This window comes from Hevea brasiliensis, chromosome 12 (genome assembly GCF_030052815.1).
Source record: "Hevea brasiliensis isolate MT/VB/25A 57/8 chromosome 12, ASM3005281v1, whole genome shotgun sequence".
Lineage (NCBI taxonomy): Eukaryota > Viridiplantae > Streptophyta > Magnoliopsida > Malpighiales > Euphorbiaceae > Hevea > Hevea brasiliensis.
The window spans coordinates 30,757,641-30,781,953 of record NC_079504.1 but is presented as its reverse complement, the minus strand read 5'-3'; the positions used below and the strand labels follow the sequence as shown (position 1 = coordinate 30,781,953).

Genomic DNA, 24,313 nt, shown 5'->3' with positions numbered 1-24,313 from the left:
GATGCAGAATGGAAAAGTAGTGGCTTATGCTTCAAGGCAGCTGAAGAGGCATGAGCAAAACTACCCCACCCATGATTTGGAAATGGCGGCTGTAGTCTTTGCACTAAAAATCTTGAGACACTACCTGTATCGTAAAGTGTGCGAGATATACACCGATCACAAGAGTTTGAAGTACATCTTCAAACAGAGGGATTTAAACTTGAGACAGAGGAGATGGATGGAGCTTTTGAAGTACTATGATTGCATCATCCAGTACCACTCTGGGAAGGCCAATGTAGTAGCAGATGCTTTGAGCAGAAAATCTTCTAGCAGTTTGGCACACATATCAGCGGAGAAGAGACCGATGATTCAGGAAGTACATGAGTTGATGGATCAAGGTTTTATCCTAGATCTTTCATATGAGGGGGTATTGTTGGCCCATTTTTAAGTGAGGCCAGACTTGCGAGACAGAGTTAGAGTTTCCCATCACAGAGACTAACAATTGATAAAGATCATAGAAAGAGTACAGCAGGGTGAAGGTGGAGAGTTTGGATTTGCCAATGATGGCGCCCTAGTGCAAGGTTCCAGGATATGTGTGCCCGATGTGGACAATCTTAGAAATGAAATCATGCGAGAGGCACACTATACACTGTACAATGTCCACCCAAGATGTACCATGATGTGAAAGATAGCTATTGGTGGAATGGCATGAAGAGAGACATAGCAGACTTTGTGTCCAAGTGCTTGACTTGTCAGAAGGTGAAGTTTGAACACCAGAGGCCATCAGGGAAGCTGCAAGAGCTCCCTATCCCAGAATGGAAGTGGGAAATGATTATTATGGATTTTGTGACTGGGTTGCCTCGTACCACGCGAGGATATGATTCGATATGGGTAATTGTAGACCGCCTAACTAAATCAGCTCATTTCTTGCCTGTAAAGACCACATATTCTGTTGCACAGTACACCCGGCTCTACATTCAAGAAATAGTCAGATTGCATTGAGTTCCTGCTCCCATAATATCTGACAAAGGGCCCCAGTTCACTTCTCAGTTTTGGAGGAAGTTGCAGGAGGCACTTAGCACACAGTTGAACTTTAGTACTACTTTCCACCCACAGACAAACGGACAGTCCGAAAGGACAATCCAAACACTGGAAGACATGCTTCGCATGAGTGTTTTGGATTTTGGAGGTCAATGGGATGATCAGCTACCTTTGGTGGAGTTTGCTTACAACAATAGTTATCATTCCAGCATAGGGATGGCACCCTATGAGGCACTATATGGAAGAAAGTGTAGGTCTCCTCTGTGTTGGACGGAAATGGGAGAAGCAAAGGTACATGATGTAGACCTAGTGCAGTACACTTCAGAGATGGTTCCTTTAATCAGGGAACGATTGAAAACAGCTTTCAGTAGGCAGAAAAGTTATGCAGACCCCAGATGGAGGGATGTAGAGTTTGTAGTAGGCAACTACGTATTTCTAAAGGTTTCCTCGATGAAGGGAGTCATGAGATTTGGAAAGAAGGGCAAGTTGACACCTCGGTATATTGGACCTTTTGAGGTTACTGATAGGGTTGGAGCAGTTGCCTACCGGTTGGAGTTACCACCCAACTTTTCTCATGTTCATCCTGTATTTCACTTCTCCATGCTCAGGAAATACATACCCGATCCTTCTCATGTGCTACAGCCGGATGTAATAGAGCTGAAAAAAAAAACCTGACATTTGAGGAGTAACCTGTAGCCATAGTGGACTACTAAGTGAGGCAGCTAAGATCAAAACAGATTCCTATGGTTAAGGTTTTGTGGAGGAGTCAGTCAGTGGAAGAGTGCACCTGGGAGTCAGAGCGGGATATGTGTAGCAAGTACCCTTATCTATTTAATGTGTAATTCTGTACTTTATTCTGCCTTGTGTAAAATTCGAGGACGAATTTTCTGTAAGGGGGGAAGAATGTAACACCCCAAATTTTTAAATTTATTATTTTGTGAGTAATATTGATATTTTATTTTAATTAAATTTTGAGAAATTATTTGAGATTTTTCGGATTTTAGAAATCGGGTTCGATTTTTCAAAAATATAAAACTTTGATGATTTTTAAAAATTAATTTAAAGACCATGTGGCAAAACTAAAAATATATTTGGAGTCTACGAATTTTTCTGAGTTTTCTAGAATTTTTTTGAAATTTTTGAGCCTCGTTTTTGGTCCCAAGACAGAATAAAAATTCAAAATTTTGTATCTTAAATAAGACCAGCCGAATCGAACTGGACCGGATCGGACCTGTCGAATCGGACCGGCCTTTTCTTTTCTTCTTCTTCCCTTCCCCGCGCGTCCCGTCCCTCTTCCTTTCTCTCCCATTTTTTCTCTCCTCCCTCCTCCCCAGGCCACACTGCCACCACCCAGCCTTCCCCACCTCGCCAGCGCACTGCCCCAGTGCCTCCCCACCGCCGGCCGGCCTTCTAAGCAACGCAGCGCGCTAAGCTCCCTTTGTCTTGTGCGCCGTTTGGCTTCTGGCCAAAATTCGAATCCGGCCACCGACAATTGGGTCTTGTGTCAAACACTATCTACACCTCGAGAGCTTTCCATAGACACTAAGAACACCAAAATTCATTAAGTGGTTTGTCCAATTTTTGTCCGAAAAGTTTTAGTCTATTTCGATTTTTGGGCTAGATTTCTCGCAAACCGTGAACCTCACGAGAAAACCGAGAGTACCAAAGCGCTCCACTCATCGAGACCTTCGCGACAATATAAATTTTAAAATTTTCCGGCACCGTTTTTCGGTGGGTCCCACAAAACTTCGTAGTATTTTTCCGAGCATTAAATGAGCTTAGAAAATTCCGTAAAAATTATATACCAACCCCCGTGTTGTGGGCTTCTTGTAGGTACCTTTAATTCGCGAAAATTAGACAGTTGCCCTAGTCTGTGAAATTCCGGCCAGACAGACCAACTACCGAAAAAGTCTTAGAATTGGATCGATATTTTGGCTACCCCACCATTGTTAGATGTCTCGAGCGCGTTCCCTAGATCAGAATCGATATAGGTAAGCTCGAACCTTGCTTTTTCGTAATTTTCTAGTGCTTGAATGGGATTAAAAATCCATAAAATATTCGTGGTAGCTCAGAAAATTATGATTCTTTTTGCATTAGCTTAGTAATATTGCTAAGGACTGCGGGGCAAAATTTTAGAATTTTTAGAACTCATTTGTGTAGTTTTTGCAAGAAGGTTAAATTATGAGGACTAAACTGTAATTTTACATGTTATGATTGATGACTATTTGGATGGGCCCAGGAGGGGCTGTGTGATGTGATTGAGTTGTGGGTGTATGGCTTGTGACTATAGAAGTGTGTTTTAAGCCCTTTTGCAGGTTGGGTAAGTCCTAGGTATAGGGGAGACTCGGCTGGATTTTCGGTATAACGTAAGACGTATTTGGTCTTTTTCTTAGTTTGTATTGAGTCAAATTTATTAAATGATTGTAATAAAATTATCAGTTGAGCTGGGACAACCTTCCTCCTCCGCCCAGCTGCCACAGTGACTTCGATTGAGTCTATGAGTAAAATATTAATTTTAATTGTAATTTTGATATTATTATATGTTCAAGCATGCTCATGCATCACTTATAAATATGTATCTATGTAGTTAAACACTAGGCACATTTTATGTTGCATTCATAATTGTTAAAGTACCATGGATGTTGTTGTAGTAATTTGGAGCAGTGTGCGTGAGTTGGCGTGCGTGTGGTGTGGTGTTGGCTATGGACAGGACGGGTAGACACGGCTTGAGATCTTCGCTGGGATCAGGTTTTTCGGGGTAGACACGGCTTGAGTTCTTCGCTGGGACCCCGATTTGGTTTATTAAGTGGAAGTCCGAGCTTGAGTTCTTTGCTGGTACAGTTTGGATTAAGAGAGCTGTATAGGGGATCAGCTCCCATATATGTATTGGTTGACATTATCGGGTGTGTGAGTGCTCTAAATTACCTTTTTGCTGTTATGATGTAAAAATATTGCTGATGTTGCATTTCACTCTACAGGGTGCATTAGCTTTAGATAGTTATAGAGATTATGGTTAAAATTGATATTTTACTCTTTGAGTCGAACGCTCACTTCTGTTTAATATTTTTCTAGGCTACAGGAGGACTATTGTTGTGGTTAACCTGCTTTTCTCCTTCGCAGGTCGTCTATTCATGTTTGTATACTTTTGTTAACTTTTAGATTTCCGCATGTGTTAGAAATATTCATTTGATTTGGGTCTGTAATATAATTATCATGTTGGACCTGTAAACTTATTATTATATGCGTGTATGTTGGACTGGATGAGGGAGCTGAACTCCCATTTATTTTTATGACATATGAGTATGTGGAGGGTGAGCTGAGCTCCCCAATTAATTGTATATTGTGTTTACAGGTCGGGTGAGTCAAAAACTCCCCGTTGAAAGGTCCATTTTATGGCCGGACTCTGTCCAGTTGAATTCTTGAAATTGGGCCCAAATGGGCCTTAGAGTTGGATTGAGGAATAGTTAGGCTTACTACGGGTCTCAGGGGCTTTAGGCTGGCCTAGGTCCTAGTGCCGGTCCTGCCCATAGGTTGGGTCGTGACATTTAATGCATGATTTGATGAAATAATTAGTAATTAGATTCAATGATAAATATGATTTTAAAACCATTTCTACATGTATTTTCAAAAAAAAAAAACCATTTCTACATGTAAATCCCCATAACAAGTGTGCCTTTGGTTAATTATGCGGAAGATACCTTATTCATATATAAAAAGTGTACCTTAGATAGATATATTTGCTAAAAATAAGTATAAATCTATATTTACGTCACAATTGATAATATATAAACTTTCTTTCTTCTTTTTTATTTATAATAGAAATTTATCGAATTAGTTTTCGAGCAATCAAATTAAGTCCAAATTCAAAATGCCTTTAAAATTATCAAGTTTCCTTTTATCTCCGAATAATTATTACTTTACTTTGTTTATCATGTTTTGCTAGGACTGAATCGAAATTAATTGATAAAGTTGTCAACCAAATCGCGAAGACACTGTATCCTCTCTCCTACAGTGCTTGTAATGATTTTGTTGGGATTGATGCTCACATCAACGAAATTCTATCATTACTATGTATTGAGATGGCAGATGTACGTTTTATTGGAATTTGGGGAATGGGCGGCATAGGAAAGACAACCATTGCTGAAGCTCTTTTTAGTCAAATTTCTAATCAATTTGATGCTTGCTACTTTCTAAGCAACGTTAGAGAAGATGCAGAAAAGCATACATTACTGCATTTACGAAAAACTCTTATTTCCCAACTTGTAGAGGATCAAGATTTGAGCATACAAATGCTTGATGTACTTCCCACTATCGCTCTGTGTAAACTTAGAAGAAAGAAGGTTTTCATTGTTCTCGATGATGTTAATGATTCAGAGCAATTAGAGGCTTTAGCCGGAGATCATGGTTGGTTTGGTTTAGGAAGTAGAGTCATAGTAACAAGCAGAGACAAAGAAGTACTTGTTGGAGTTGATCACATATATAAGGTTGAGGAATTAACATATCGTCATTCTCTTCAGTTATTGAGTGTGAAAGCCTTTAAACAAGAGCATCCTCCCGAGGGGTTTATGGAGTTGGCACAAAGGGATGTAAACTATGCTAAAGGTGTTCCGTTAGCCCTTAAAGTTTTGGGTTCACATCTATGCAAAAGATCTCCAAAGCAATGGGACAGTGTATTGAAAAAGCTAAAAAAGAATCCACAATCCAGGATTTATAATATATTAAAAATAAGTTATGATTCGTTAGAACCAACAGAAAAGGCCATATTTCTTGATATTGCTTGCTTTTTCAAAGGCCATGACAAAGATTGGGTAGAAGAAATACTAGACGGATGTGATCTTGCTCCAAGTTTGGGAATAATTCGTTTAGTGGAAAATTGCCTCGTAGTTTTTGTGGAAAATAAATTAGAGATGCATGATTTAATACAAGAAATGGGTCAACACATTGCTCGGCATAAAGGTAGTAGATTGTGGAAATTTCCAGAAATTTGTGATATGTTGGCAACTAAGAAGGTAAGACATGAAAAATCTTCTTTTTTTTTTTCCATATTATAATTTATAAAAAATATAAACAAGATGATAGTTTTTTTTTTCTTTATAAAATCATTTTTTAAATATTACTACAACTTCGAGTGTACTTCTGATTTTGGAGATGAAGTAATTGAAGGCCAGCATGCATGTAAATGCGATGTGGTCTTATGGTATCATTTTTGATAGATTAGATATATACTCTTCTGATCATATATATTCATCACAGTTTCTTATTCTTTGAGTTAGGTGAACAAAGCAGTCGAAGGCATATTCTTGGATACGTCTAAAATTGGAAAGACACGGTTGAATCCTGAAACCTTCTCACGGATGCCTAACTTAAGATTACTCAAATGTTTTAGGGCTCAATATTGTTCAAACAAAAAAGACTCTGGCTTCATACTTGAATCTGCTAAAAAGAATTGTCTGCAGCATCTTCCCAACAAGTTGGGTTTACTACATTGGGAGGAATATCCTTACAGGTCTATGCCTTCATATTTTTTCATGGAGAATCTTGTTTTACTCAATTTGGAAAACAGCAAGGTTGAACGACTTTGGAATGGAGATAAGGTATGCTTTTTTTGTGCCAATTAGCATGCCTCAACTTTAAAATCTTATTTAATGGAAAATAATTTTTTTTATACGTTTTCCCTTTTGTTTGCAGATTTATTTGGTTAAAGTTTTTTTCACTAAGTTTTATATAAACTTTATGTTTATTGAGCAAAAATCCAATTTGAAAATAGTAAAATTTTTATTTAGATCCAGTATACTATGAATCTAATCTACAAGCATTATGTGATACTCATATATTTAATAGGAATGCAAGAAAAATCCTTAAAAAGATTATATTTTGTGGTCTAAGTTGGAATGACTATTTTATATAATTGTTTGAAATTAATTGTTGAAATTCTAATTAAAATTGTCAATATTTAGTCAATAAAATTATTGGAAATTGTTTGAGAATTAATGAAAAGTATTAGCAATTCTAACATAGTTATTATTTTCATGAGCAGTGTCCTCAAAAGTTAAAATATCTCCACCTTTGTGGATCCAAGAAACTAGCCAGACTCCCAAATCTCCGTTCGGCTGCAAACTTAGAGCAGATATGTCTTATGGGGTGTGAGAGATTGCGTGAGATTCCCTCTTCAATTCGCTTTCTCCACAAACTTGATTATCTTAACCTTTATGGGTGTAAAAAGCTAAGGAGTCTTCCAAGTCTCTTTCAGTTGAAAAATCTGTGGTATCTTTCTCTGTCCTTCTGCATAAATTTGAAGCAAATTTGAAATTCCAGTGTTATTGAGCAGTTAGATCTAATAGAATGTGGAATGGAAGAATGGTCCACGACTATTCAATCTCTAGACAATCTTGAATACCTTCCTATTTCGATGTGCAAAACCTTAAGCCTTCCAAGCACTTTACATTTCAATTGGGTTGAGGAACTTGATCTCTCCGGATGCTCAAATCTAAACAAGCTCCCTAATGTTCTTGGACATCCGAAAAAATTGGTGTTAGAAGAGACTCCAATTGAAGAATTACCCTCAACTATCAGTGTCTCCCTTAACTTGTTGATTTGCAATTGGGGAAATGATATAAGCTAGAGAGTATCCCAGACAGCATTTGTGATTAGAAATGACTTGAAAGGCTTCTTCTATGGGGTGCTCAAAACTTGACAGATTGCCTCCTTTATATGGTTTGTGCTCTTTATGATTTATATCTAGATGGCAATGATTTGAAATCCCAGTGACATTGTTTCTTTATCATCTCTAAGATTATTGAGTTTAAACAGCTGCAAAAGACTCCAAAATTTACCATAGCTTCCAGAGCAAACAAGAGTGCTCCAAGCGTTCGGTTGTGCATCGCTACAAACTGCAAAATCACCTTTGTCCTTCGCACAAGTACAAACTCCCAATGAATGGCGGTGGGGAAATAAATATCTATTCAATTATTGCAATTGCTTAAATTTGGACCATTAAACACTTGGCAGCATTATGGCAAATGCGCGACTGAGAATTGAAGAAATGGCCATTGCTAGTAATATGTCTGTAAGTATATTTCTTTCCCCTCTTTCTTATAAAACCCAAGTTTTCTCTTCCAAATAATTTCTTTTCTTTGTTATTCCCCCTTCACGCAGGTACTTCCAGAACTTAGTGATGGTTTCCTTGTTGGTTTTCCTCGAAGTGAAGTTCCAGAATGGTTCAGCTATGAAAACCTAGGATCTTCAATGGCTTTTGTGCTCCCTCCCTGCTGCATTAATGCTATGTACCTAGGTTTGCTTTTTGTGTCGTTCTAGAATTTGAGGTTCCTCTTGCCATGAACAAGGACGATAAGTTGTTGCTAACATGTGGATGCCGTCTGAAAAATGCCGATGGTAATGAAATGCTCTTACCGTTTGTTGCTCCTGAGATTAGGCATGATAGTATGCATTTAGATACTGTCATTCAATCAGACCATGTGTTCCTTTGGCACAATCATTACTACATTGAAAGTTGTCTCATACAAAATTATTCTGACGTCAACGAGCATTCGATTGAGTTTGAGTTCAAAGCAGAACACTATGGGTATACTGTTGGTGATGCAATGCAATTTAATGTAGTAAGGTTAAAGGTGAAAAGATGTGGAGTCCACTTGATGTATACTTCCAAAGATGAGGAGTACCAATGCAGCCCCAGCATAATCCAAACCAAGCACTCTTTGCACTATGCAAAGAATCGATTACGATTTTATGCAAGAAGTGATAGGAACCACCGATACCAGCAAGAAAAGAAGCTCCAATCAAGCCAATATCATTGCAGATGGCAGATCTGATAAAAGAATGAAAGAATTTTGACTAGGTTACTCTTTTAAATGCTCATGATGAGACTGATCAGTAGTTGCTACAATGGTTTTCTCTTTAATGATAATCCATATTTTATAGATCTACTATTGTACTTTTAATTACCAACATTTTTTTTTTTGAGCCCAAACGGGGAGAAAGGTCCCTTAGGCAAATCCCACATTGGCAAAGCATGGAGATGGTCTTGGGTTCAAAAGTAATGATATATAAAATAGGGGAACTAATCACTAGAGGCGCCTTTTGGTGGAATGGCCTGGAGAGTTGGAAGAACTCCAGGGTTAAGCGTGCTCGCTTGAGAGAAATCCTAGGATGGGTGACCTCCTGGAAAGTTCTCCATTCCACCAATGGGACAAAACCGTGAGGCTTATGGCCAAAGCGGACAATTCCTCTAGTGGTTGGAGCCCGATCGTTACAATTGGTATCAGAGCCGCTCGCTTATCCTCTTGGGCGATGGTGGGGCAAACCTCAGCGAGGACGCTGAGTCCCGAAAGGGGGGGAGAAAGGTCCCTTAGGCAAATCCCACATCAGCAAAGCACGGAGATGGTCTTGGGTTCAAAAAGTAATGATATATAAAATGAGGGAACTAATCACTAGAGGCGCCTTTTGGTGGAATGGCCTAGAGAGTTGGAAGAACTCCAGGGTTAAGTGTGCTCGCTTGAGAGAAATCCTAGGATGGGTGACCTCCTGGGAAGTTCTCCATTCCACCTATGGGACAAAACCGTGAGGCTTATGGCCAAAGCGGACAATTCCTCTAGTGGTTGGAGCCCGATCGTTACAATTGGTATCAAAGCCGCTCGCGTGTCCTCTTGGGCGATGGTGGAGCAAACCTCAGCGAGGACGCTGAGTCCCGAAAGGGGGGGAGAAAGGTCCCTTAGGCAAATCCCACATCGGTAAAGCACGGAGATGGTCTTGGGTTCAAAAAGTAATGATATATAAAATGGGGGAACTAATCACTAGAGGCGCCTTTTGGTGGAATGGCCTGGAGAGTTGAAAGAACTCCAGGGTTAAGCGTGCTCGCTTGAGAGAAATCCTAGGATGGGTGACCTCCTGGGAAGTTCTCCATTCCACCTATGGGACAAAACTGTGAGGCTTATGGCCAAAGCAGACAATTCCTCTAGTAGTTGGAACCCGATCATTACAATTGGTATCAGAGCCACTCGAGTGTCCTCTTGGGCAATGGTGGGGCAAACCTCAGCGAGGACGCTGAGTCCCGAAAGGGGGGGAGAAAGGTCCCTTAGGCAAATCCCACATCGGCAAAGCACGGAGATGGTCTTGGGTTCAAAAAGTAATGATACTTAAAATGGGGGAACTAATCATTAGAAGCGCCTTTTGGTGGAATGGCCTGAAAGCGTGCTCGCTTGAGAGAAATCCTAAGATGAGTGACCTCCTGGAAAGTTCTCCATTCCACCTATGGGACAAAACCATGAGGCTTATGGCCAAAGCGGACAATTCCTCTAGTGGTTAGAGCCCGATTGTTACAATTGGTATTAGAGCCACTTGCATATCCTCTTGGGCGATGGTGGGGCAAACCTCAGCGAGGACGCTGAGTCTCGAAAGGGGGGGAGAAAGGTCCCTTAGGCAAATCTCACATTGGCAAAGCATGGAGATGGTCTTGGGTTCAAAAAGTAATGATATATAAAATGAGGGAACTAATCACTAAAGGCGCCTTTTGGTGGAATGGCCTGGAGAGTTGGAAGAACTCCAGGGTTAAACGTGCTTGCTTGAGAGAAATCCTAGGATGGGTGACCTCCTGGGAAGTTCTCCATTCCACCTATGAGACAAAACCGTGAGGCTTATGGCCAAAGCGGACAATTCCTCTAGTGGTTGGAGCCTGATCGTTACAGAACGAGCTGCCCATTGAATATCAAACCACAGAAAATTTTGGCATTATATATACACGTGAAATTTTCATGTCAAATGTGATTTGCTTTCTTGGTGGGTATACCAAAAACTTCTGCAATACCTTGAAATTTTGGCTGCATTCTATCTTTGATGATTCAATGATTTGTGCATGGATACAATAGTTTGAATGAATTTTGAACAAAAATTATTATGAAATTTTAATTTGTATATTCATATCCAGGGATTTGTGTGTATAGGAGCTCTGCTTTTCAGTGTATCCGACACCTGTTACGAAACTAGTATCTTCATATTATAGCAAAGTGATAAAAAGAAATAACTTTAATATACCTCTTATCTTCTAATTTATTGACGTTATTCACATAGAAAAGCTTTTCAATACTCTCTAGGTCCTCTAGCTTTGATAAATCCTGTAATTTATACGAATGCTCTACATGATATAGTATTACCATTAGCTATGTTTGTATATTTATCAATATAATATTCACATTCATTTTCAATTTCTTGCGTGGATCATGAAATATAGGTATTTATATTTTCTATGAATTATTATTATTATTATTATTATTATCATCATCATCATCATCATCATCATCATCCTGACTGCAACTCATTGCAGACAATTACTGCATGTGAGATGGTTTCAATGAATTTGTATGAAAATTAATAACAAAGAGCAGCAGTAGTTAAAAGTGTTTGTGCGTACGCTGATCTTGAAAGTTGAAAACGAAAATTGATTCTTGCATTAACATCACTTCTCTTTACAATTCATTAGTCAATTAGTGTTAGCCTGTTAAGATTGGTTAATCTTCTAATTGAACAGTGCAGGAACTCTGAATAACAAAGTTCCCTTATAACTGAAAAGTGAAACAGAGAATTACTGTGATTTTATCAATAATTTCTCAAATAGAGCACCATAGTAATACATTGTCAATTAAAAGAATTGAGCCTGCAATTTTTTGCAACAAGAGAGTCTAAATTTTATTTGACTTTGATGACTAATAATTAGGATTCTTTTTCGTGGAAAAGACTAATTGACAAAAGACCTGCAGAGCTGAAGTTAAGTCAATAAAAGAAGCAGACTTGCTTTAGAAGAAGCATACAAGAGAACAGACCCAAACAATGAGCCCATACAAGCTCAAGTTGAACCAAGGCATCCTGCAATTGGTACCAAAGAAGAAATACTATCAGTGTTAAAATTAATAATTAGCATTAAAAGAAGCATGTATTCACCTGCATGGTAAGGAAAATTCACATAGATTTACCGTTCCTTTTCCACCGAACAAAACATATTAACATACTTATTAGATGGCTTTAACTTAATCTTCTACCATCCCCTCTAAAACAACACATGATGTTTTCCTTAGCTTGCTGATATTAGTGAAAATTTTACTAGCCATGCTTTGTTTAGAAAACTGTTTGTGCCATTTGAAAGCTTAAATGATACCATGATGTTAATTTTTGGTGTTTAAATAAATTTATTTAGACTAAGGGTTTATTTAATTAGATTTTTTGGACAATATCTATTTTAATTAATTAAATTAGGAGAACTAAAAGATAATCTTAGAGATATGGGAGTCTAAAGTGCCTGGGATAATGGTCCTTATGAAAGAATACACCCATGGATTTGACACTGCATCCAACCCAAAATCTTAAAGCAATGGGTTATTCCCACCTATATGTCTCTCACCCATCTCATTTTTTTTCTGACGTGAGAATTTCATATTTATATATTTCCAACAATCTTTCCCTCAAGTGTGAATTTCTTTTACAGTAGGCTTACATAGCCTGCTCCTCCTCAAATGAAAATTATTATTATCATTAGGTACAGTGGCAATGCACTACACTCGAGTTTGACCTAATTGTTCACTAGGCTATGGTTATTTTCTGGGCATGCTTCATAAACGAAAAATGGTCCATTATGTGTCTAGTTTCATTCCTAATTAGCCTCACACCAATTGGGTTGGTAAATTTTCAGTTTTTGTCTCTGAAAGGGACCTAGGTCAAGCTACCAGAATCTGATCACTAACCAATCCGAATTGTAACTTGGTTCTAGCAATCCACATACACAACAAATGGTCTCAATTGACCATTTCTCAACTCAAATAAGGTCAATTATATCAATTGACCAATGCCTCAAATTTTTTTCAATTTTCCAAGATGCCAAGAACCTTAATTACATAAATTTAATATCTAATGAAATCCAAGTGCACATTCAATGTCTCCACACTTCATTCAACCAAAACAACAAATCAATTGCATCAAAATTAATCATTTCAAACCCTAACATAAGCTGGCCGAAATTCCCTTTGGTCCCCCAACAATTGTTTTCTTTTGATTTTAAGTTAATTTCTAAGTTACTTACACTAAGAACACAAGTAATAAACTAAAATTTTTCAATTTAAACTACTAACCTTTCTTTGATGTTCAATTCTTCACTTTCTTCCTTTTCTTCTTTTCTTTCCTTCTTCTAATATCTCCTCAAGTGAAGATAACAATGTCACGACCCAACCTATGGGCCGGACCGGCACTAGGACCTGGGCCAGCCTAAAGCCCCCGAGGCCCGTAGTAAGCCTAACTGTTCATTTACCCACTCTAAGGCCCATTTGGGCCCAATTTCAAGAAAACAAACGGACAGAGTCCGGCCATAAAATGGACTTTCCAACGGGGAGTTTTTGACTCACCCGACCTGTAAACACAATAATACTCAGTTGGGGAGCTCAGCTCACCCTCCACATACTCATAACATCATAAAAGAAATGGGAGCTCAGCTCCCTCATCCAATCCATCAAACAGACATAGAATATTAAGTTTACAGGTCCAGCATGATAATAATATTACAGACCAAATTCAAATAAATACTGCTAACACATGCGGAAATTCTAGGAGTAAATAAAATTACACAAATATTGATAAACAACCTGCGAAGTATAAAAGCAGGTTAACCCAGAATAAAATATCCTCCTGTGGCCTGTAAAAATTTTTGAACAGGAGTGAGCGTTCGACTCAGAGAGTAAAATATCAATTTTAACCATAATCTCTATAACTATCTAAAACTAATGCAACCTGTGGAATGAAATGCAACATCAGCAATAAATTCACATCATAGCATCAAAAAGGTAATTTGGAGCACTCACGCACCCTGTAACATCAATCATAATATATGGGAGCTGATCCCCTATACAGCTCTCTTAAATCCAACTCGGTGCGTGAAGAACTCATTTCGGACTTCCACTTAAATAACCAAATCGAGGTCCCAGTGAAGAACTCAAGCGTGACTACCCTCGAAGGATTGGGTCCCGAAGAACTCAAGCCGTGACTACCCGTCCTATCCATAGTCCACACCACATCACACGCACGCCAACGCACGCACACTGCTCCAAATTACCGCAACAACATTCATGGCACTTTAACAGTTATCAATGCAACATAAATCGTGCCTAGAGTTTAACTACATAATTATATGCATATAAGTGATGCATGGGCATGCTTGAGCATATAATAATAGTAAAATTACAATTAAAATTAATATTTTACTCACAGACTTGACGACAATCACTGTGGCGGCTGGGCGGAGGAAGAAGGCATCGGCTCACGACAATTATATTACAATTATTTAATACAATCTGACTCAATACAAACAAAGAAAAAGACCAATACGTCCTAAGTCGTGCCGAAAATCCGGCAGAGTCTCCCCTATACCTAGGACCTACCCAACCTGCAAAAGGGCTCAAAACACACTTCTATATTCACAATCCATATGTCCACAACTCAATCATATCACACAGCCCCTCCTGGGCCCATCAAATCAATCATTCATCACAATATGTAAAATTTCAATTTAGTCCCTATAATTGACCATTTTTGCAAAAACTGCCCAAATCAGCTCTAAAAATTCTAAAACTTTGCCCCGCGGTCCTTAGCAATATTACTAAGCTATTGCAAAAAGAATCATAATTTTCTAAGCTACCACGAATATTTTACGGATTTTTAATTCCATTTAAGCACTAGAAAATTACGTAAAAACAAGGTTCGGGTTTACCTTTGCCGATTCTGACTTCGGGAACGCGCTCGGGACGTCTGACAATGGGGGGCTAGCCAAAACCTCGGTCCAATTCGGAGACTTTTCAGTAGCAGTGCATCGGGCAGAAATTCACAGACCTGGTCAACTGTCGAATTTCCGCGAATTGAGGATACCTACACGAAGCCCATAACACGGGGGTTAGTACATAAATTTTTCAGAATTTTCTAAGCTCATTTAATGCTCGAAAAAACACTGCGAAGTTCCGTGGGACCCACCGAAAAACGGTGTCGGAAAAATTCGAAATTTATGTCGTTGCGAAGCTCTCGACGAGTGGAGCGTGCTGGTGGCCTCGGTTTTCTCGTGGGATTCACGGTTTTCGAGAGATCTAGCCCAAAAGTCGAAATGGGCTAAAATCTTCCCGAGCAAAAATCGGACAAACCGCTCGATGGATTTCGGCGTTCTTGGTGTCTATGGAAAGCTCTCGCCGAGTAGATGATTTTAGACACAAGACCCTGTCCAATTGGTGGCCGGATCGGCCGGATTTGGCAGGAAGCTGAATCGGCAGCGCAGGGCGTTTTGCGGCGTTTTCCGCCATTCGGGCGGCTGCCCAGGAGGCTGGCGCGGCCGCCGGTGGGTGGGCGGTGGGCCGTGGCGGGTGGGTGGGAGAGAGAAAAGAGAGAGAAAAGGGAGAGGGACGACGCGCGCGGGGAAGAAAAAGGGAAGGAGGAAAAGGCCAGTCCGATTCAACCGGTCCGATCCGGTCCGGTTCGATTCGGTCGGTTCGATTCAGAATACAAAATTTTGAATTTTTTACTCTGCCTCGGGACCGAAAACGAGGTCCAAAAATTTCGAAAAAATTCTAGAAAACTTAGAAAAATACGTAGACTCCAAATATATTTTTAGTTTTGCCACGTGGTCTTTAAATAAATTTTTAAAATTCGTCAAAGTTTATATTTTCGGAAAATCGAACCCGATTTTTAAAATCTGAAAAATCTCAAAAAAATTCCTAAAATTAAATAAAATTAAAATACCAAAAATACTCATAAAATTTAAAATTTTGGGGTGTTACAAACAATCTTTTGTGGTTTAAATTTGGGGAATTTTAGGGTTTAGTTGGGTGAACTCAAGCTTTGCCAAGCTTTAATGGTGGTTTTACCAATGGAAGAGAGAGAGAGGGTGAGGCTACCGAAACTTGTGGGAGAGAAGAGTGAATTTTTTTTGTTTTAATTTTATGTATTTTAGGTGTATTTTTTACTTAATTGACTTGGTTAAAATTGGTGGGAAATAAGAAAATCCATTTATGATGTCATATTTGTGAGATAAGCATGATGTAAATAAAATTTTCTTTTCTTTTTCTTTTTCAATTATTTTTTTTATTTCTTTAATTTAATTCCCGATTCTAAAATTTTCTTTTCCCCGATTTTATTGGAAAATTAGGTCAGGAGCCAGCTCTAGGAGTGAATTAACCAAATCGCCCATCGCCGATTTAATCCGGTTTGCACATTATTCGATATTTCTTATGAATCTCTGACCTAATTATTTGACCTGCTTAACAATTCTTTTCTATGATTTTCTCTTTTCCATTGTGTTCGCAATAGTCCTAAGGACCGCGGCGTCACATTTTCCTCTTCGAAATTTGAGTTAAGACTGACCTCGCAGTCACTTCCCGGGAAGGTCACCTGTCGCTGTGACTCCCGGCTCATTTAACTTTTTATGTTCTATTTTTCTTACTTATAATTAATTATCTGGCAATTACTAATTATTTGCGTTCAGGGTTTATTTAGGCGTCTTAGATGTGGTTCTAACCCCTTAATTGTCCGGACCAACACCGATCACCGGAAGAGTAAAATGTACCAGGTTATGCAAATAGGGGTGTTACATGATGCGTTTGGGTTGGGTTTGAATTTTATAAGTTAAATATCTATTACTCGAATTCATTTATATAAATACTTATTTAAATATAAAATATATTTAAATTTGTAACAAAGTTATAAATTTGTAATAAATAAAATAGTTGTTAATGAATAGGATTATAATTTCATATCTATTTATATAAATGTAAATTTTTTTATTTAATTAAATAGTTAATCTTTGAATAATAATTTTATAATTATGTTAATTAAACAGTTAATTTATACTAGTGATTTTATAATTATGTTAAGATTTTTTTGTTTATCCTATTATTCTTCCCTCCTTCCTGCACATATATAATTAAAATAGTTTTTTTTATATTATAAGTTTGTAAATATTTAGAACAATTAATAAAATAAATTAGTAAAAGTTAGATTTAGTGTTTAAGGTTTTTATTAATTTTATTATAATAAATTAAATAATTTTTTAATGAATTAATAGGGTTAAGATTATAGAATTGTTATGTTAGAAATTATAATAAGATTTTTTTTGTATAAGTAGAATTATTATTACATTAATATTAAAATTTTAATTTATATTTGAAATTAAAATTATTTATAAATTTAACAATGAATATATTTTACTAAAAATTATTAGTAACAAATTAATAAGATATTGTCATTACTAAATTATAAGCAAAGTAAATTATATTACTAAAAATTATTAACCACAATATAATATGAATTAGTAATAATATATATATATATATATATATATATATATATATATATATATATATATATATATATATATTTATTTATTTATTTATTTATAGATATTTTTACAAATAATAAAAAGGGTTTTTTTTTTCAAACCTAATATTACCCTTCACATACACATGCTAACTTAATGGAATTGACTAATTAACAAAAGACTACAAAGCTGAAGTTGAGTCAATAAATTAATGAAGAGTTGCTTTAGAAATGTAGTGCCTCCTAGTTTCCTTTCACTTGTCTCTTGATCCTATCTGCATTAAAAGAAGCGATAACTCTCTTATATAATTTAGAAAAGTAGTGTCTCCCAGTTTCTTCTCACTTTCCTCTTGATCCCGTCTACATTAAAAGAAGCAATAACTCTCTTATATACTTTAGAAAAGTAATGCCTTCTGGTTTCCTCTCACTTTCCTCTTAATCCCATTTGCATTAAAAGAAGCAATAGCTCTCTTATATACTTTAGAAAAGTAGTGCCTCTCACTTTCTTCTCACTTTCCTCTTGATCCCATTTTCATTAAAAGAAGCAATAACTCTCTTATATACTTTAGAAAAGTAGTACCTCCCAGTTTCCTCTCACTTTAACTCTCTTATATACTTTAGAAAAGTAGTGCCTCCCACTTTCCTCTTGATGTCGTCTGCATTAAAAGAAGTAATAACTCTCTTGTATACTTTAGAAAAATAGTACCTCCCAGTTTCCTCCTAGTTTCCTGCATTAAAGAAGTAATAACTCTTTTATATACTTTAGAAAATTAGTGTCTCCCAGTTTCCTCTCACTTTCCTCTTGATCCTATTTGCATTAAAAGAAGCAATAACTCTCTTATATTCTTTAGAAAAGTAGTGCCTCAAAATTTCTTCTCACCTTCCTCTTATCATCGTCTACATTAAAAGAAGCAATAACTTTCTCATATACTTTAGAAAAATAGTGCCTTCCAATTTCCTCTCACTTTTCTTTAGATCCCGTTTGCATTAATATATATATATATATATATATATATATATATATATATATATATATATATATATATATATATATATATATATATATATCACATGCGCACACTCCAAAAATGCTCTGCTCCATCAGGTGAAAGAGCAAGAGTAGAAAATGGTGGATCCATTGTAGTTTCTTTAACTATAAAATATATTTAAAAAATATTAAAAATTATATAAATAAATTCTTTAGTTCAATTCTAGTTTGATTCTTGATAAAGAATTAAAATTAAACTAAAATAATAAATACAATAATACAAGTTCATTTTGATATAATTTGCTTTTTATAGTAATGAACTTTTTTGTTTTAAGTTTCGGTATAGTTTCTCATTTGATTCGGAACTTTAGGAATCGTGCCAAGTCCTATCAATTAAAGTATTTTTATTTTTTATTTTTATTTTTTTTTTAATTTGATTCTTCTACAAGAGTTGTCCTTGTGAGGGAAACTTTGACAAATTCTAATTCTCTGTTTGTGTCAGTATTCCGCATTTATATATATCATTCTCATTGAAACTTCCTGTAAGCTATAGTATAACTTAAAAAGTCTTTAGGCCTCTTTTATATTTACCTTGTTTTTTGTTCGTATTTAAAAGAAGGTAGAAAAAAAAATATCTGAAGAATATATGCAGATAATTCAGGGATGGCAATTTGTCAAATTTTTGTGGATATTTCTTTTGAACAAAATCTAATAGAATAAATTTAATAATACATAGGTCCTTTTATAAGATTCTACAAAGGAAACAAAAAATTAGAGCAGAAATGTAAGTCTTTTTATAAGACTATAATATAAGTTCTTTTATAAAACTTTAAGAAGAAATAAAAAAAATCATATTTACTTTCATGTAAAATATATTATTTGTTTATAATCTATTTTTTATGATTTATTTTTTTAAAAAATATATATATATATATATTTTAATTTTCACTTTATTTACATGATTATATGTAAATATATTGTCTTGATGTGCCATATTGCCATTTGTTCGCCTTTCTTTTCACTTTTATTTGTACTAAATTTTTTTTAAAGCTTCGATTTGAATAAATAATTTACAAAAAAAAAATCAATTAAAATATCCACCTTATTAGTACAATGCTTTTTGCTCTCAATTTTTTTTAGTTATATATAACTTTTTTTTATCAAATCATAAATCTTTCTATTCATATTTTTATATTTGTTATTATTTTTATATATAATTTTATATAATATTATTTAAAAATTTTAATAAATTGAAATTTTATGACAAAGAAGTATATATCATAAATATTTTGGTGAAAACTTAAATTATATAATTTAAAAATTTATTGTTATACTTATACATTATATATTAATTTTATTCTTTAATACAACTTTAAATACTTATATATTTAAATAATTATATGATAACATAAAACTTATTTAAATAGACAAAATTTTAAAGTAAATGAGCATTAACATTTGATATTATGGTATTTTATTATCTTTTAATGCAGAAATCAAAATTTATTTTATATAAAGTCTAAATGATTTTTACGAATAGTATTTTTAATTTTTATAAATTTATAAATTAAAATATTTTATTGATAAAAAAATAATTTATTTGAAAATAGGACTAATAAATAAAAAAATTTCAAGAAATTTTTTTAACTTTATTTAAATTTTTAATTTTATGAATTTTATCAAGATTATAAAATTAGTGTTAATTTTATTCTGTCTAATTAAATTAGTCAAAATTCAAATGATATTCTAATAATTTTGTTATTTTTTCAATAAAACTATTTTTTAATTTATTATAGCTGAAAATAATTAAAGAATATAAAAATATTTTATTTTGAAATTAAAATAGTTAAAAAATTTTATATATATATAAATTCTAAATTTGGTTAAAACTATATTTTTGTGGGTATCAATAATTTTTTTTTTTAAATTAGCTATAAATTTATAATTAATAAAGTAGTTGTTATATTTGAATTAAATTAAAAATTTAAATTCTCTGAATGCCTAGTTAAAGCTTATTCATTCTAAATATTTTTTTTCAACAAAGTTATAAATATGTAAAAAATAAAATAGTTATTAATGAATAGGATTATAATTTCATATCTATTTATATAAATGTAAATTTTTTATTTAATTAAATAATTAATCTTTGAATAATAGTTTTATAATTATGTTAATTAAAGAGTTAATTTATACTAGTAATTTTATAATTATGTTAAGATGTTTTTGTTTATCTTATTATTCTTCCCTCCTTCCTACACATATATAATTAAAATAAATTTTATTTTTTTTATTATAAATTTATAAATATTTAAAACAATTAATAAAATTTAATAATAAATATATTTTACTAAAAATTATTAGTAACAAATTAATATGATGTTGTCATTGTTAAAATTACAAAGCAAAGTAAATTATGTTACTAAAAATTACGAACCACGATGTAATATGAATTGGTAATAATTTATAAATATAAATTTACATATACATCATTTTTTGTAAATAACAAAAAGAGTTTTTTTCAAACCTTCACATGCACAGACTGACTTCATGGAATTCAGTAATTGACAAAAAGACTGCAAAGCTGAAGTCAAGTCAATAAATTAAAGAAGAAAAGTCGTGCCTCTCAATTTCCTCTCACTTACCTCTTAGATCTCATACGCCTTAAAAGAAGCAATAACTCTCTTTTATATATGTACACAATCCGTCAACTGAAAGAGAAAGAGTAGAAAATAGTGGGTTCATTGTAGTTTCTCTAATTGCCGAAAGTGATCGCACTGAAACTTCCTACAATATACAAAATCTGGTAGGTGGTTTGATTCAGATCAACTATAAATAGTTCCCAGGTTTAGCATTCTTCCATCTTTCACTGCAATTCCTCTATTTTCTTTTCTACCAAACAAAACCGTGCTTGTCAAATATGGCTTCTACTTCATCTTTAGCCTTCTCTTGTAAAACTAGCTATGATGTTTTCCTTAGCTTTAGGGGAATTGAAACTCGTCACAATTTTACTAGTCACCTTCATGCTGCCCTTTGCCGGAAAAATATTACAACATTCATAGACGATATCCTTGAGAGAGGAGAAGGGATCTCGCCAGCGCTCATGAAAGCGATTGAAGAATCCAAGATTTCTGTAGTAATTTTCTCAGAAAATTATGCATCCTCTCGGTGGTGCCTAGATGAACTGGTGAAGATCATTGACTGCCAGAAAGAAATGGGGCGAAAGATTTTACCCATTTTCTATCATGTAGATCCTCGTGATGTTAGAAAACAGACTGGGAAATTTGGAGAAGCATTTGGAGAAGTTAAAGAAAAATTTAAGCACAGCTTAGACATTGTGGAGAAGTGGAGCACTGCTTTGACGGAAGTAGCCAATCTGTCTGGATGGGATTCCAGCAGCTACAGGTAATTGTTTTCAGAATTAGACCCAACTAACCAGGCAACTGGTTTGATCTAATTCGGTTTATTTCTTTTATTTATTTTTAATTACCACAAGAAAAATAAAAATTTTCGAATTTTAAATTATTTTTAACCATTCTTTTTACTTAGTCAAATTGCTTTTAACCTTTCAAATCGAAATAGTTAGTAAATCGATTGAATGACCAGTATGATTTTAAACTCCTCATAACAAGTATGCCTTTGGTTAATAATGTGCAAGGTACCTTATTTATACGAAAATGTAGTATTGTGGGTACTTTAGATAGATATATTGGCTAAAATAAGTATAAATCTTGATTTATATTTCAATTGATATATAAAATTTCTTTTTTTATTTATAATAAAGATGTTCTCGAATCAAATTTTGAGCACTGAAATTAAATCAGGATTCAAATGCCTTTAAAGTTTTAAGTTTGTTTGTATCTCTGATTCATTATTACGTAGCTTTTTTTTATCATGTTTTGCTAGGAATGAATCGGAATTAATTGACAAAGTTGTCAAACATATCATGAAGAAACTATATCCCGTCTCCTTTAGTGCTTGTGATGATTTAGTTGGGATTGATGCTCACCTCAACGAAATTCTATCATTCCTATGTATTGAGATGGCAGATGTTCGTTTTATTGGAATTTGGGGAATAGGCGGCATAGGAAAGACAACCATTGCTGAAGCGCTTTTCGGTCAAATCTCTGATGAATTTGATGCTTGTTACTTTCTAAACAACGTTAGGGAAAGTACAGAAAAGCATGGATTACTGCATTTACGACAAAATCTTTTTTCCAAACTTGTAGGGGATGAACATTTGAGTATACAAACGCCCCGTGTACTTCCCACTATTGTTTTGGATATATTGAGAAGAAAGAAGGTTTTCATTGTTCTTGATGATGTCAACGATTCAAAGCAATTAGAGGCTTTGGCTGGAGATCATGGTTGGTTTGGTTCAGGAAGTAGAGTCATAATAACAAGCAGAGACAAACAAGTTCTTAGCAGTGTTGACAAAATCTATGAGGTTAAGGGATTGGATTGTAGTGATGCTTTTCAGTTGTTAAGTATGAAAGCCTTCAAACAAAAGGATCCTTCGATGGAATATATAGAGTTGTCCAAAAGCGTACAAGCTTATTGTAAAGATGTTCCATTAGCTCTCGAAGTTTTGGGTTCCCATTTGTGCAATAAGACTCCCGAAGAATGGGAAATTGAATTGAATAAATTGAAGAGATATCCTGACAGCGATATTATGGAAGTCTTAGAAATAAGGGACTAACCCTAGGGTATCGTATTAAAGCATGTGGACTGTTATCCAGTTATTAAATACTTATGGGTTAGTTTAGTTGTTTTCCTTGTCTTTCAAAGTTTAAATTAAAATGTTGAACCGAAAAGGATATCCCAAACTCAACACTGGGTTCGCTAGGCCCACTCTTAGCGCAAAGCTATTTTTTACGCAGGAGTGAGACTTGAACTCGGGACCGCACAGATCGTTACCAGGCTTTAATACCAGTTGAACCGAAAAGGATATCTTATCCAGTCAAGACACCCAAATCCTCTTAAGTTCCGTCCACGGGCCCTATGGAAAGAAATTAATATAGCACGTAAAGATTATTTAAGATATTATATTAAAAAATAATGAATTGCAATATAATTCTTAAACAATAAATAAAATTATGTTTTTTAAATTGAGAGAAAAATTAAAATGAGCTAAATGAACAGGAATGCGAAACAAGGTAAAATAAAATTGAGTATAATAAACTTAATTTTATGTAAAAATAAGTTTTTTAATTTTAAATTAAATATTTATATTAGTTTTATTTGTATACCAAACTAATTTTATATAAATTTAAATATAAATATTTAATTAGATCCACCCAATAAAATTATATACAAATGAGCATCAACAGCTGATTAAAAAGTGGCACAGACAGGGAGCAGTGGTGCGCACGTGGCTGGTGGGACCGAAGAAAATGACGGAACACGTGTGACGTCAGGCGCAGGAGAGGTGGACAGCCCATCTTGAAGAGGGCTTGGGTCCCGCTTGGATACATCAACTCTCATCTCACTCTTATCAGTGCCCCCTGGAACAGAATAAATGAAAGCGACACTTGGACATTAGACCCACTGGGCTTTATTGACAGCCATCCATTTACTGCCACGTTGCGTTGCAACCTCTCCATTTGATAGCGGGACCCAACACACCAAAGCTTCCGTGGTGTGGGATTCGTGGCAGTTTGGACGTCGACACTTGATGGTCGAGTCTGATCTCATCCGAACACGTAGCACGGACATGATTAGGATTCATCGTCACGGATTATTGCCATATGCCACTATCTGCTTCCTCCGGTTCCCTTCTCTTCGGTTCTTACTACCCACCCCCTTTCGTCATGCCCGTAAACTTGCATAGATTAAAAAAATATAATTAAAATAATAAGTGTTATTTATTTATTAATATATCCTTTATTTATATTATTCTATTAAAAATTAAATAATTTAAATTAATGAATTTTCTTTTTTAATAAAAATATATTTATAAGTTAA

General features: G+C 34.9%; 2 protein-coding genes across 2 annotated transcripts; both read left to right on the top strand.

Annotated features, from left to right (window-relative positions):
- The first annotated feature begins 4,652 nt into the window (after nucleotides 1-4,652).
- On the top strand, nucleotides 4,653-7,642 carry LOC131171179 (disease resistance protein RPV1-like). Its single transcript, XM_058130650.1, has 4 exons — nucleotides 4,653-6,029; nucleotides 6,294-6,614; nucleotides 7,058-7,284; nucleotides 7,336-7,642. Exons 1-4 carry the CDS (start codon nucleotides 5,100-5,102, stop codon nucleotides 7,640-7,642), a joined length of 1,785 nt encoding a protein of 594 aa, XP_057986633.1. The 5' UTR covers nucleotides 4,653-5,099.
- Nucleotides 7,643-21,080: 13,438 nt separating this feature from the next.
- LOC131171178 (disease resistance protein RPV1-like) lies at nucleotides 21,081-23,048 on the top strand. Its single transcript, XM_058130648.1, has 2 exons — nucleotides 21,081-21,754; nucleotides 22,256-23,048. Exons 1-2 carry the CDS (start codon nucleotides 21,270-21,272, stop codon nucleotides 23,046-23,048), a joined length of 1,278 nt encoding a protein of 425 aa, XP_057986631.1. The 5' UTR covers nucleotides 21,081-21,269.
- The last annotated feature ends 1,265 nt before the right edge of the window (nucleotides 23,049-24,313 follow it).